At 39.8% G+C, this 14,686-nt stretch overlaps 1 protein-coding gene across 1 annotated transcript; it reads right to left on the minus strand.

Moving 5' to 3' along the window:
• Nucleotides 1-1,403: 1,403 nt before the first annotated feature.
• On the minus strand, nucleotides 1,404-2,631 carry LOC101325783 (nuclear envelope pore membrane protein POM 121-like). Its single transcript, XM_019937367.3, is given in 2 exon segments — nucleotides 1,404-2,314; nucleotides 2,317-2,631. Coding segments are annotated over 2 exon segments (1,215 nt in total). The 5' UTR covers nucleotides 2,621-2,631.
• Nucleotides 2,632-14,686: the final 12,055 nt, after the last annotated feature.

Below are 14,686 nucleotides of genomic sequence, written 5' to 3' on the forward strand. Positions count from 1 at the left end.
TTTGTAGAGATGTAGATAGACCTAGAGACTGTCATGCAAAGTGAAGTAAGTCAGAAAGAGAAAAACAAATATCATATATTAAAGCATACATGTGGAATCTAGAAAAATGGTACAGATGAAGCTGCTTGCAAGGCAGAAACAGAGACACAGATGTAGAGAACAAAGGTATGGACACCAAGGGGGAGGGTGAGTGGGATGAATTGGGAGACTGGGATTGACACATACACTAATATGTATAAAATAGATAAAAATAGATAACTAATGAAAAAATAGACAACTAATGTATAGCACAGGGAACTCTACTTAATGCTCTTTGGTGACCTAAATGTGAAGGAAATCCAAAAAAGAGGGGATATATGTATACATATAGCTGATTCACTTCCCTGTACAGCAGAAACTAACACAACATTGTAAAGCAACTATACTCCAATAAATAAATAAATAAAAATAAAAAGCAATAAATATGTGAGAAAAATAATAAATGTTATATTATAATTCTAATAAAATAAAATATGCAAAATCAAAAAAATATATATTCTATACATAACGTATTAAACATGTATATGTATATGTTATAAAATGTAATATGCACTGTTATACGTATTATATATGAATATGTAATATATACATGCAATATTACAAATATTATATATTGATATTATACATTATAATCACATACTAATTATACACATATATACATATATGTTATACATATATACATAGTATATTATACATCTGTAATATATAATGTATATATACTGTGTATTCTTATGTTACATTATATAATATATAGTATACACATAATATATATTACATTATATATGACTTTATATATAAATATATATGACATATAAATATGTGACTATATGTATGTGACATATATGACTTTGTTCATCAACTGAGTGTTCATGCGGTACCAAATGTTCAGAGAGAGAGAGAGAATATATAGATTCTAAGAAAGATGGACCAGGGCCCAATTAAGAAAATGGAGAAGGTGGGAAGAGGCAACTATAGCAGCAGTGGTATAGTTGGTATACTATATTATAGCAGTGGTATATTGCTCCTGCCTGGAGGAACACTGGTCCAAAGTGTCCCTCTTTTGTTGCAAGGATCCTGACCACTGGGGAACCACTGAGGGGCCAAGCAGCAAAGTACTGGGGAACAGACCCTGGTGGGCCAGGGAAAAGGAACAAAATTTTTTTAAGCCAGGTGGAGCAAGACAAACAGGGAAAACCAGGACAAACAGCCCATAGAAGTGGTTGCTCCAGCCAGCTACGGGAAGACCACTGGGCCTGGGGAGCTCTACATCTTCCAGAAGCTCCTCAGTTGTGAATTAGTTCTGGGGGCTGGCAGAGTGGAAACAAGAAGTCTGAGGGGCTCTGCAGTCTGAGATAGCTTCTGTCTTACCCTTCCAAGACCTTGTTGATCCACTGGATCGCAGCTCTCTTCTCCATGTCAAGGTCTTCAGCAATGACTCGATAACCTAGCTGGGGTGGTGGGGGCAAAATCAGTGGGCCATTTCGTCTCGAGGGCATCAGCAGAGGAATCTTGCGTTTCTGTTTCCGGTGTCTGGAGCTATCAGATGGCTGTGAGCAATATAAGTTTTGTTTCTGCTCTAAGGGGCCATCCACAACCTTTTCACGCTTGGTCTTCTTCTGTGGTTCCACTGAGGCTGAAGGGCTAGACTGACAGCCTTCCTCACTGGCTTTCTTTGAAAGCACACGAGGATGCAATGAGGCTGGGCCCAGGAGCCCCGCTGCACCTGGACCACTCTTCTGCAGCTGTGGGAAACCTCTAGTGGAGCTGTATGAACTGGAGATGGCATTTCGTTTGCTGCATGAGCTCAGAAAGTAGGTCTGGGATTTCCCAATCAGGATATCTTCAGAGCTCTTGGAACAGAAGTCTCTCTTCAGAGGCCCAGGCCCAGGCACAAAGGAAGAGAGGACCCCATTGGCCATCGGCCCTCTAAACACAGACTGCGCATTCCCACCGGGGTTCGAGCCACTTCTCTGTTCGTCCTGACTCTCGGGAGCTGAGTGTCCTTTCTTTTGCTTCATTAGCCCTTTCCTGCTCTCAGCCAGGGCTGTCAGGTCCTTCTCTTCCTTGGCTCTCAGTTGACTGCTTTCTTCGAGGGCCCTCACCAGGATCTCCTTTCCACAAAAGTTTGGGAGGTGAACAGACAGTGAAGACCACATACAGATGATTATCTGCTTCAGAGCCAAAAGGAGTGTCAGTTTGCCCTTAGCAGGTGCCATCTTCGGGATCACTGAGGTACAGAACATCTTGGAGCTGTAAGCAGACAGCAGTGGCTTCTACTCCAGGGCACCGAGGAAAAGACCCCCAGAAATAAACACCAGGCTTGCTGGATTAGATATTGCCACTGATGGGCTATGATAAACAGCCGACGGTGCCAACGACGACAGGGTGAAGCCACAGGATCCTAGTATGACAGCCTGTGAGCCAGGTCCAGGGTTGGGACCGCCGAGTGAAACCGGAAAGGGAGGGGAAAACGGCGGGCGGATTGCGCAGGCCCGAGGAGCTCGGTTCTCCCCGGCTGGTCCCCGCTTCGCAGAGCAGGCGACTGCTGGCGTCGGCAAGGCCGGCTCAGGTAACCGCCCATGAGGCACAATACTGAACGGTCGGGTCCTTCAAATGGAGTCAGTGGCTCAGAGAGGTTTCCATTAGCTACTGACTGTCGGGCGTGCCGCCTGTGACGCGTTGTTGGAACGAGTGAGTGAATAAAGGGGGCGCGAGACCTGCGAGAGGCCTCGCCTGCTTCCGGACCGCTGCTGCGGGCCTCGGGTGTTGGCAAGTGGAGGACCGGCTGCCTGGGGTGCAGCCGCCCTTCCCGCGGCCAGTCCCCAGCTTCTTCGCGGGAAAGTGACTGGCGGTGTTCCCCCAACCCGAACAGCTCCGGGCTTAGCAGCGCTCACTCTATGCTGGAGCTCTGGGGTCAGCACCGGATGCCCCAGGTGAAAGCCGTTCAGAACCTGTGCTGCCGAGATCCTGCGGGATGGCATAGCCACCCAGGCGTCTAGGGGGAAGGAGGACCACAGGAGGGAACCCACGGGATGCGGGAAGCCAGAGTGGATGTGCTGTCCCCCATCTTCCTCTCCTTCCCAGAGAACCTTACTTTCCAGGTGCCCCTTCTTGGCTCCCCGTCCCCTTCCCTGGGAAGTAAGGTTTCCAAGACAGTTTATAATGACCAGAAGTCAAAACTTACAGGTAGAGAACTGGTATCTTTTTAGGCAGCTCTATGTCCAGGAGCTATGTTATCTGGGACCTAAAACTTGAATTCCTGTTTTGAAGGTCGTGCTTTACCTTCATCCTAATCTCTGTTTTCTGCCTCTTAGCAGATCCTGTAGGCCTTTGTGTCATTCCTTTTCAGTAAGTTTGTGTCTATGGGATGGGAGAAGTGACCTGGCAATTTAAATTTGAACTCAGAATTTGGCTCCCTGTAAGTATTCTGACTGAAGTTAATATTTTTAGTTGAATGGTGAATACATTAGAATATTCAGACTATATAAAAATCTTTGAGGTTTTAGTAATTACCCCCACTTCTTTGGTTTTGTTTTTTTTGTTTGTTTGTTTTGAAATCTTTTTGCCTTATTTTGAATTGTTATCACTTAGTGAATGACCCGTGACCTTTTACCAGGCCAGGTCATTTTTCAAAGGAGTTATTCCAGTCATTGCTGCTCTCAGCAGGCAGAGGAGGGAAGTATGATTTTGTGTAACCATCGTCTAAAGGGCTATACTTAAATATTCTAGTGGGTTCTAAAATTCAGGAGTTTGACTTTCATTTTTATGCAAAAAATTTTAACAAGACTGACTTAATCTCCCAGTGTTTTATCTGCCTGCTGTGCTTCAAAGCCCTTTTTAAAATGAAATAAAAGAAAAGTTTATGATGGGTGGATATTCTACCACAATATGAATGGAGTTGTTCCAGGTATTTGAAGGTTCTCAGTTAAAGAATAAATCCTAATTATAGACACATTAAAATTTGTTATCCAACGAGTATCATCTTAAGGAATTTTTTCAACCATTAATTTTTAAAACAACTTTATTGAGATATAATTTATGTACTATAAAATTCACCTGTATTAATATTACACTTCAAGAATCTTTAGTAACTTTGTAAAGTGTGTAACTTTCACCAATATCTAATTTTATAACATTTCTATTAACCCAAAAAGAAAACTCATGCCTATTTGCAGTCACTTCCCATTCTTACTCACAGGCCTGGGCAACCACTAATGTACTTTTTGTCTCTATAAATTTGCCTCTTCTGGACACCTTTCATATAAACAGACTCTTACAATATATGGTCTCTTGTGCCTCGTTTCACTTAGCATGTTTTTGAGGTTCATCTGTATAGCAGCTTGTATTAGTAGTTCTTTTTTGTTGTTGTTGTTAAACAACAGAAATATATTTTCTCACAATTCTGAGATCAAGTTGTCAGCAGAGTTGATTTCTCCTGAAGCCTCTCTCCTTGGTTTGTAGATGGCCTGTGTCTTTTCTCCCTGTATCTTCATATGATCTTTCTTTTCTCTGTGTGTGCATGTCCTGATCTCTTCTTTTAAGGACACAAGTCGAATTGGGTTTGGGCCCACTCCCAATAACCTCATTCAACCTTAATTGCCTCTTTAAAAACTCTGTATCCAAATACAGTCACATTCTGAGGTACTAGGGCTTAGGACTTCAACATATGTATTTTGCAAGGATACAATTTAACCTATAACACTCCACCCTCTCAGCCTCCAAATTTCAAGTCCTCAGATGTGAAATATATGTCCCATTCCAACAGCCACAAAAGTCAACAGCCATTCCAACAACAACTCTAAGTCTTAAATTTCATCTAAATAGCATCTAAATCAGATATGAGTGAGACTAGTGGTATGATTCATCCTGAGGCAAAATTCCTCTACAATAGTGAACCTATGAAACAAAACAAGTTATGGGCTTCCAAAATACAATGGTGGAACAGGTATTGGATAGATATTCCCATTCCAAAAGGAAGAATTGGAAAGAAGAAGGCTGACAAGTCCTAAGCAAGCCCAAAACCTAGCAGGGCAAATTCCGTTACATTTTTAATTTATTCAAAGATTTTGTTTATTATATCAACCTCAGTACTAGAACTCACAACTTTTACTCTCCAGTCTGCAATATTTCTACAGCACACATTTGCGTGCTGACATTTTTTGTGTGACATTAATATATGTGGCTAATTTTAAGAAACTTCTGTGGAAAGTTCCATCAGATTTTAAGGAAATCCACTTTGGCTGAATTTTCTGTCCAACAAGGGTGGTGGCTCTGCCCTCTTCTCCCAGAATTTTATCCCCAAACCCTCTGGAACCAATGAGGAAATAGTCCTGCTGCCTGGGTCTGTGCGTTCAGGACCCATGGTGGTAGTAGCAGCTCTGCTTACCCCTGACCCACCCTTAGAGTCATTCCTCCCTCTACTCGAAGGATGATGCATGTTTGCATCCAGATATCTCTATCATCTAATTTTCTGCTTGTAGAACCCCAGAAGTCTGACAGCCTTCCTTCATTTCATCCCACCTCTGTCCTCTTCAGTCCAAGCTGACTGTGCTTCTGCTGTGATTGGATCCATGTCACACACCCATAATCTCTTTAGTAAAGACTGTCCAGCCACATCTTTGGTGTTCTCTCCTGAACACACTTTCTCATTTTTTTGCAATATGAATAGGCTGAGAATTTTTGGCCTTCAAGTTCTGGTTCCTTTTTGCGTAATAATTTCTTTTTCAGTTGTCTCCCTCTCACACTTTACTATAAGCAGCAAGGAGAAACCCAGTCACAGCTTCAACATTTTGCTTAGAAGTATCCTCCGTTAAATATCCAAGTTCATTACTGACAACTTTTACTTTCTACAAAACACTAGAACACAATTTGGTCAAGTTCTCTGCCACTTTGTAACAAGGACTGCTTTTCCTCCAGTTTCCAATAACATTCCTCATATCCATCTGAGACTTCCCCAGAAGCACCTTTAACATTCATATTTGTGTCAATATTCTGTTCATGATGAAATATATAGAAACAGATATATATAGCATATATATATATATATATATATATATATATATATATATATATAAGCAGATATAGTGATAGGCGCTTTCTGTACAGTTCTCTCTTTCTGAGCTCTCAGAAGAATCACCTTGAATGACCATATTTAGTCTCTTCAAGACAATCTAGGCTTTTCTAACATGCATCTCAAAACTCTTCTCATTACCTAGTTCCAAAGCCACTTCCACATTCTTAGGTATTTGTTACAGCAATACCCAACTTCCTGGTACCAAAATCTGTTGGAGCTGCCATAACAAAGTACCTCAGAATGGGTGGCTTAAACAACAGAAATTTATTTTCTTACAATTCTGGAAGCTAGATGTCTGAGATCAAGGTGTCAGACAGAGTTGATTTCTTCTGAGGTCTCTTTCTTTGGCTTCTCCCTGTGTCTTCATGTGGTCCTTTGTCTTTATTACTTGTTTTGGCTGAAAAATATTCCATTGTATGTGTATATCACACTTGTTAATCCATTCATCAGTTGATGGACATCTGAGTTGTTTCCATTTTTGGGCTATTGTAAACAATGCTGCTGTGAACATTTGCATACAAGTCTTTGTGGGGACACATTTTTTTTGGAGAGGATTGTCAGATGATGCAGTAAATCTATGTTTAACATTTGAAGAAACTTCCAAACTGTTTTTTCAAAGTGGTTGCTGCATTTTAAATTCCCACCAGCAAGGCATCAAAGTTTCCATTTTGCTGCTTTCTCACCAGCAGTTGTTACCATCTGTCTCCATCTGTAGCCATTTCAGTGGGAGAGAAGTGGTATTTTATTGTAGTTTTAATATCCATTTCCCTAATAACTAATGATATTAAGCATCTTTTCATAATATTGGCCATTCATATTTCTTCTTTGGCAAAATGTCTATTCAAATATTTTGCACATCTTTAATTGGATCATTTTCCAAGTTTCAGTTCTCTATGAATTCTGGATACAAGTCCCTGATCAGATAAATAAGTTGCAAATATTTTCTACCAATCTGTGGCTTATCTTTTCACTTTATTGATGGTCTCTTTTTGAAACACAGAATTTTTTAATTTTGATGAAGTCCAATTTATCATTTTATCACCTGTGCTTTTGGTGTTATATCTAAGAAATCTTTGCCCAACTCAAGATGTGATATTGTGATTTATAGTAAGAAATATATATTTGGTTTTTGTCTCTATTTCTGACACAGAGTTCTTGATAAGAGCATCTTCTTTTCCAATGAGGTGACTGGGTGGACTCGTGGATGGTTCCTGGATGGGGACTAGTCACCAGAAAGACCAAACCATAATTAGAAGTTTGGGATTTCCAGCCCCACCGCCAGTTCTCCAGAGAGGAGAAAGGGGCTAGAAATGGACTTAATAATTGATCATGCCTATGTGAGGCAGCCTCCGTAAAATCCCAATAGCATGGGGTTCAGATAGGTTCCAGGTTGGTGAATACATCCATGTACCAGGAGGGTGATGTACCACAACTCCACAGGGACAGAAGCTCCTGAGTTTGGGACACTTCCATACCTCACCTGATATATCTCTTCAGCTGGCAGATCATCTGTATCCTTTATCATATCCTTTATTGTATAATAACCAGTAAACATAAATACAGTTGACCTTTGGAAAACACAGGTTTGAACTGTGTGGGTCCACTTATATGAAGATTTTTTAAAGTAAACACTACTACAGTACTACAAGATCTGCAGTTGGTGTATGTGAAACCATAGATACAAAGGGCCAATTGTAAAGTTATACTCAGATTTTCAACTGTGCAGGGGTCACCACCCCCAGCTCCCACATTGCTCACTGTTTAACTGTGTTTCCCTGACTTCTGTGACATGTTCTAGCAAATTAGTGAATCCAAGAGGTAGGAGGTCATGGTAACCTCTGATCTGCAGCCAAGTGGGATAGTTGTGGGGAAACTTGGGACCTATTACTTGTGATTGGCACCTGAATGGGGGGCAGTCTTGTGGGACTGAGCCCATAATCTATGGGATCTGAGATGCTATCTTCAGGTACACAGTGTCAGAACTGAGTTAAATTGTAGGACACTCAGCTGGTGTCACAGAATTTCTTAGTGTGGGGAAAACCCTCACACACCTGGTGTCAGAAGTGTTGTGAGTGTAATAGTAGTGTGACAGTAAAGAAGAAACACACAAGAGGCTGGGTGAGGTTTTTCTTACACACAGGTCTCAAAGATTTATTCCTATATTTTTCTTCTAGGAACTTTATAGTTTTAGCTCTTACATGTAGGAATATGATCTACTTTGAGTTAATTTTTGTGTATTGTGTGAAGTAATGGTCCAAATTCATTCTTTTGTGTGTGGCTATCCCGTGGTACTAGCATCATTTATTGAAAAGACTGTCCTTTCCCCCATTGAATTGTGTTGGCACATTTGTCCAAAACTAATTAACCATAAATGTAAGGGTTTATTTCTGGAATCTCAATTCTGTTCCATTGGACTATGTGTCTTATGCCACTATCACTCTGCCTTAATTACCATGGCTTTGTAGTAAGTTTAAAAATTGGGAAATATATGTTCTTCAACTTTATTATTTTTTTAAGATTGTTTTAGCCATTCTTGGTTCCTTGCATTACCATGTGAATTTTAACATTAGTTTGTCAATTTGAAAAAAAAAAAAAAAAAGACCAGCTGGGATTTTGATAGGGATTGCATGGATTTGTAGAATCAACTTGGGAAATACTGCCATCTTAACAATATTAAGTCTTCCATCCATAGACATAAGGTATCTTTCAGTTTATTTGGGTCTTCCTTGGCTTTCGGTACCAATGTTTTGTGGTCTTCCGTGTACAAGTCTTCCACATCTTTCATTAAATGTGTTCCTATGTATTTTATTCTTTTTGTGGATAAGTGAATGAAATTGTTTTTCTTACTTTCATTTTCAGACTGTTCATTGCTGTTTTATAGAAATGCAATTAATTTTGGTATATACATCTATCCTGCAACATTCTTGAACTCCTTTTTAAGTTGTAGAAGCACACACACGTGTGTGCGTGCATGCATGTGTCTCTTAGGGTTTTTCTATATATAGGAACTTGTTCTATGTGAATAAAGACTGTTTTACTTATTTTCCAATCTGGATTTTTTTTTCCTTCTCTAGTCTCACTGGATAAAACCTCCAGTGCAATGTTGAATAGAAGCAATGAGAGTAGACTTCCTTCTCGTGTTCCTGATTTTAGGTCGAAAGTGTCTAGTATTTCACCACTAAGACCACCACGTATAATGTCACCTGTGGGTATTTTGTAAATACTCCTTATCAGGTTCAGGAAATTCCCTTCTATTCCTAGTTTATGAAGGGTTTTATTATGAGAGGGTGGTGGATTTTGTGAAACATTTTTATGCATCTGTTGTGATGATCATTTGCCCTTTATTCTATTATTATTGTGAATTATGTTCACTGAGTTTCAGATATTAAACCAACTTTGCATTCCTGGGGTAAATCCTACTTGGTCATGGCATATAATTATATATTTTGCCAGATTTGTTTTGCTTTTATTTTGTTTTTTTGTTTGTCTGTTTTTGTTTTTGTTTGCGGTACACAGGCCTCTCACTGTTGTGGCCTCTCCCGCTGGGGAGCACAGGCTCTGGACGTGCAGGCTCAGCGGCCATGGCTCATGGGCCCAGCCGCTCCGTGGCATGTGGGATCTTCCCAGACCAGGGCACGACCCCGTGTCCCCTGCATCGGCAGGCGGACTCTCAACCACTGCGCCACCAGGGAAGCCCTAATGCTACTCTTAATAACCACATCTACACTCACTGCTTTGAGAAGATTTTTAGTTATTATCAGTATTTCTTACAAGAAGATTTAGGTTTTCTGTTTCTTCTGGATTCAGTTCTGGTAACTTGTGTCTTTTATTCTAAGAATTTTCCATTTCATCTTAGTAGTCTAATCTGTTGGCATGAAGTTGTTTATACCACTCCCTTAAAATCCTTTTGATTTCTGTAAGGGTGGTGGTGATAGTCCCTCTTTCATTTCTGACTTTATCAATTTGTGTCTTCTCTCATTTTTCTTGATTAACAATGGCTAAAGGTTTGTCCGTTTTTTAAAATGTTATCAAACTTTTGGTTTTATTAATTTTCCCTATGTTTTTCTGTTTCCTATTTAACTTACTCCCACTACCATCCTTATTAGTTCCTTCTTTCTGCTTACTTTGGTTTAGTTTCCTCTTCTTTTTCTAGTTTCTTAAGGTGGAAAGTTAGGTTATTGATTTGAGATTTCTAATATATGTGTTTTAAGCGGTACATTTTCCTCTAAATATGACTTTATCTGCATTTCATAAATTTGGTTTCTTGTGTTTTTTATTTAATTCAGCTCAATTTCTTATTTGTCAATTTCCTTTGTGATTTATTCTACTCATTGGTCATTTGAAAGTGTGTTAATTTCCACATATATGTGGATTTCTCAAATTTCCTTATGCTGTTGACATCTATACATTAATTAATTTATTAAATTTATGAGAATTGTTTTATTGTATGGCATATGGTTTATCCTGGAGATTATCCCATGTATACTTGAGAAGAATTTGCATTCTGGTGTTGTTGGATGGAATATTTAATAGATGTCAGTTAGGTGTAGTTAACAGATAGTGTTGTTCAAATCTTCTACATTCTTGCTTATTTTCTAAGCAAATTTTCTAGTTGTCTTATTGATTATTGGGATTGGTATTGGAGTTCCAACTATTATTGTTGAATTGCTTGCCTCCCTTCAGTTTGGTCAGTTTTGCTTCATGTATTTCAGGGTTCTTTTGTGTTCATATATGTTTATAATTGTTATATTTCTTGATTGTGACTTTAATTGTAATAAATTTTCACGGTCTCTCTCTAGAAACATTTTTTGTCTTAACATTGATTTAACCTGATATTAATATAGGCTTTCCTGCTTTCTTTTTGTTACTGTTTGCATGATATATCTTTTTCTATAATCTTACTGCTAATCTATTTGTATATTTGAATCAAAAGTGTCTCCTTTAGAACCCTCTAGCATGGTTATTGGGAATGTAAATTGATATAGCCACTATGGAAAACAGTATGGAGGTTCCTTAAAAAACTAAAAATAGAACTACCACAGGACCCAGCAATCCCACTACTGGGCATATACCCTGAGAAAAACATAATTCAAAAAGAGTCACGTACCACAGTGTTCATTGCAGCTCTATTTACAATAGCCAGGATATTGGAGCAACCTAAGTGTCCATCGACAGATGAACGAATAAAGATGTGGCACAGATATACAACAGAATATTACTCAGCCATAAAAAGAAATGAAATTGAGTTATTTGTAGTGAGGTGGATGGACCTAGAGTCTGTCATACAGAGTGCAGTAAGTCAGAAAGAGAAAAACAAATACTGTATGTTAACACATATATATGGAATCTAAAAAAAAAAAAACGGTTCTGAAGAACCTAGGGGCAGGATAGGAATAAAGATGCAGATGTAGAGAATGGACTTGAGGACACGGGGAGGGGGAACGGTAAGCTGGGATGAAGTGAGAGAGTGGCGTGGACATACATACACTACCAAATATAAAACAGATAGCTAGTGGAAAGCAGCCACGTAGCACAGGAAGATTAGTTCGGTGCTTTGTGACCACCTAGAGGCGTGGGATAGGGAGGGTAGGAGGGAGACGCAAGAGGGAGGGGATATGGGGATATATGTATACATACAGCTGATCCACTTTGTTATACAGCAGAAACTAACACAACATTGTAAAGCAATTATACTCCAATAAAGGTGTTTTAAAAAAAGTAACAAACTGACAAAACTTTAATTACAATGACTAAGAAAAAAGAGAGAAGACTCAAATTATTACAATCACAAATGAAAGTGGAGACATTAAATGACCTTACACATATAAATAAAAAGGATTCCAACAAATTCTGTGAACAATTATATGCCAACAACTTAGATACATGGATGAGCTGGAAACATTCTTAGAAACAGAAAAACTACTTAAATTGACTCAAGAAGAAATAGAAAACCTGAACAGACTTTTAAAAAAGCAAAGAGTTTGAGTCAGTAATCAAAAACTTCCCAATAAAAAAGCCCAGGACCAGATGTTTTCAATGATGAAAACTACCAAACATTTAAGGAAGAATTAACACTAATTATTTTCAAACTCTTCCAAAAAATAGACAAGGAAAGGCTTCCTAACTCATTCTATGAGGCCTGCATAACCCTGATAGCACAACAAGATAAAACCACTGAAAGACAAACCGCAGAACAGTATGCCTTATTAATATAGATACAAAATTCTCTACAAACTTTTAAGAACCATATCCAGAAGCTTATAAAATAATTACACATCATGACCAACTGGGAATTATCCTAGGAATGCAAGGGTGATTCAACATCCAAAAATCAATGTAATACAACACATTAATAAAGTGAAGGAAAAAATACTTGATCATTTCAATGGATGAAGGAAAAGCATTAGACAAAATCTAAGAAACTTTCATGACAAAAATGTGCAACAAACTAGGAATAAAAGGGAACTTCCTCAATATGATAAAGGTCATCTATAAAACCTCAGCTAAAATCATACTTAATGATGAAAGACTGGAGGGAGATCAAGATGGCAGAGTTAAGAGGACAGAGAGCTCACCTCTCCACTGCCCCAGCCCCAAACACATCAAAAATACATCTACATGTGGAAGAGTCCTCACTGAAAACTGGCAGAAGGACATCTGTACAACCAAGCTGTAAGAGAGATACACATGTAATCGGGTTGGAAGGAAAACATAGCAATTGGATTGGGACCTGTGCCCCTGGGATGGGACTCAGAGGAAAAGGGAAATTGCATGAGCAGACATGTGCCCTGGGGAGTGAGCAGGTCAAGCCACAGACTGGGTGTCCCATTCCTGGCATCCTAGATGGAGGAGACAAGTCCCCTTCACTGGTTGGAAGACCACTGCAATAAATAAAAGGGTGGAATAAGCCTGGACTCTGCTCATGAGGAGTGCAGGCATGCTGGCTGGCCCCCAAGGCAAGGCAAAGAGATATTCACAACAGAACGGCTTCACAACAGAACAGGGGTAGCAGAGGCAGGGTGCAGTGTTTAGCTATGAGAGACAAAGGGGGTTTGCACCTGAGACTGTGTCTGAATAGAGCCATAGATACCTACAAAGGCAGTGCATCAAAGCTGTCTGTGCCCAGAGCCAACTTGCTTTAGCACTCCCCTCCTCTGGGGCAAAAGTTCCAGTGCAAGGAGAGGGAAAAAAACACACACTTAAAGGGAACAGAGCCAGCTCAAGACTGACCCTTAGGGCTTCTGCTCCAGCAACTTGGGCTCAGACCCCTGACAGGGTGCTGGTGGCCACCGAGCAGAGAGGAAGTCCCACATCACACCGGGCTCCAGCTCTAGCAACTCCATCTCCAGCCTCACCCCCTACCATGGTGATAGTTGCCCACACACCCTGAGGAAAGATGTGACAGCCATCCACGTCAAAGCCAACCCTCCCACTAAAGGTATTAGGGACACACAGTTTGCATAGGGATGCTCCCACATAAGAATATCGCTTCAAGACTGAAACTGGTAACTGATTCATGCAATTCAGAAAATAAAAAGGCAGAGGAAATACTCTCAATTAAAAGATCAAGAGAAACCCTGAAAAAAATGATGAAATAAACAATTTACCAGATAAAGAATTCAAAACATTGGCAATAAAGATGTTAACAGAATTAGGGGAAAGAATTGATCTAAACACAAAACATTTTTTTTTTTTGTGGTACATGGGCCTCTCACTGTTGTGGCATCTCACTGTTGTGGCCTCTCCCGTTGCGGAGCACAGGATCCGGATGTGCAGGCTCAGCGGCCATGGCTCAGGGGCCCAGCCGCTCTGCGGCATGTGGGACCTTCCCGGACCGGGGCACGAACCCGTGTCCCCTGCATCGGCAGGCGGACTCTCAACCACTGCACCACCAAGGAAGCCCTAAACACAAAACATTTTAACAAGGAACTAGAAAATATTAAAAAAAAACCCAATTAGAAATTAATAATCCAATAGCTAAAATAAAAACACACTAGAAGTAATGAATAGCAGATTATGTGATACAGAAGAATGCATAAGTGATCTGGAAGAAAGAATAATGGAAATCACACAGTCAGAACAGCAGACAGAAAAACAAATTTTTTAAAATGAAAGTAAGAGATTACTGTAATAACATTAAGCATTCCAACATTTGTATTATAGGGGTTCAAGAAGGAAAAGCGAGAGAGAAGGGGTCAAAAATCGATTTGAAGAAATTTTGGCTAAAAACTTCGCAAAACTAATGAAGGAAATAGATATCTAGGTACGGGAAGGACAGAGGGTCCCAAATAAGGTGACCCCAAACAGATCCACAACAAGACATGCCGTAATTAAAATGGAAAAGGTTAAAGAGAGAATTCTAAAGGCAACAAGAGAAAAAGAGTCATATACAAGGGAACACCCATAAGGCAATCAGCTGATTTCTCTGCAGAAACTTTGCAGCTAGAAGGGAATAGCATGACATATTCAAAGTGCTGAAAGGGAAAAATCTGTAACCTAGGATGCTCTACCCAGCAAGATTATCGTTTAGAATAGAAGGAGAGATAAAGAACCTCTCAGACAAGCAAACACTAA

The sequence above is a fragment of the Tursiops truncatus genome, chromosome 3 (genome assembly GCF_011762595.2).
Source record: "Tursiops truncatus isolate mTurTru1 chromosome 3, mTurTru1.mat.Y, whole genome shotgun sequence".
NCBI lineage: Eukaryota > Metazoa > Chordata > Mammalia > Artiodactyla > Delphinidae > Tursiops > Tursiops truncatus.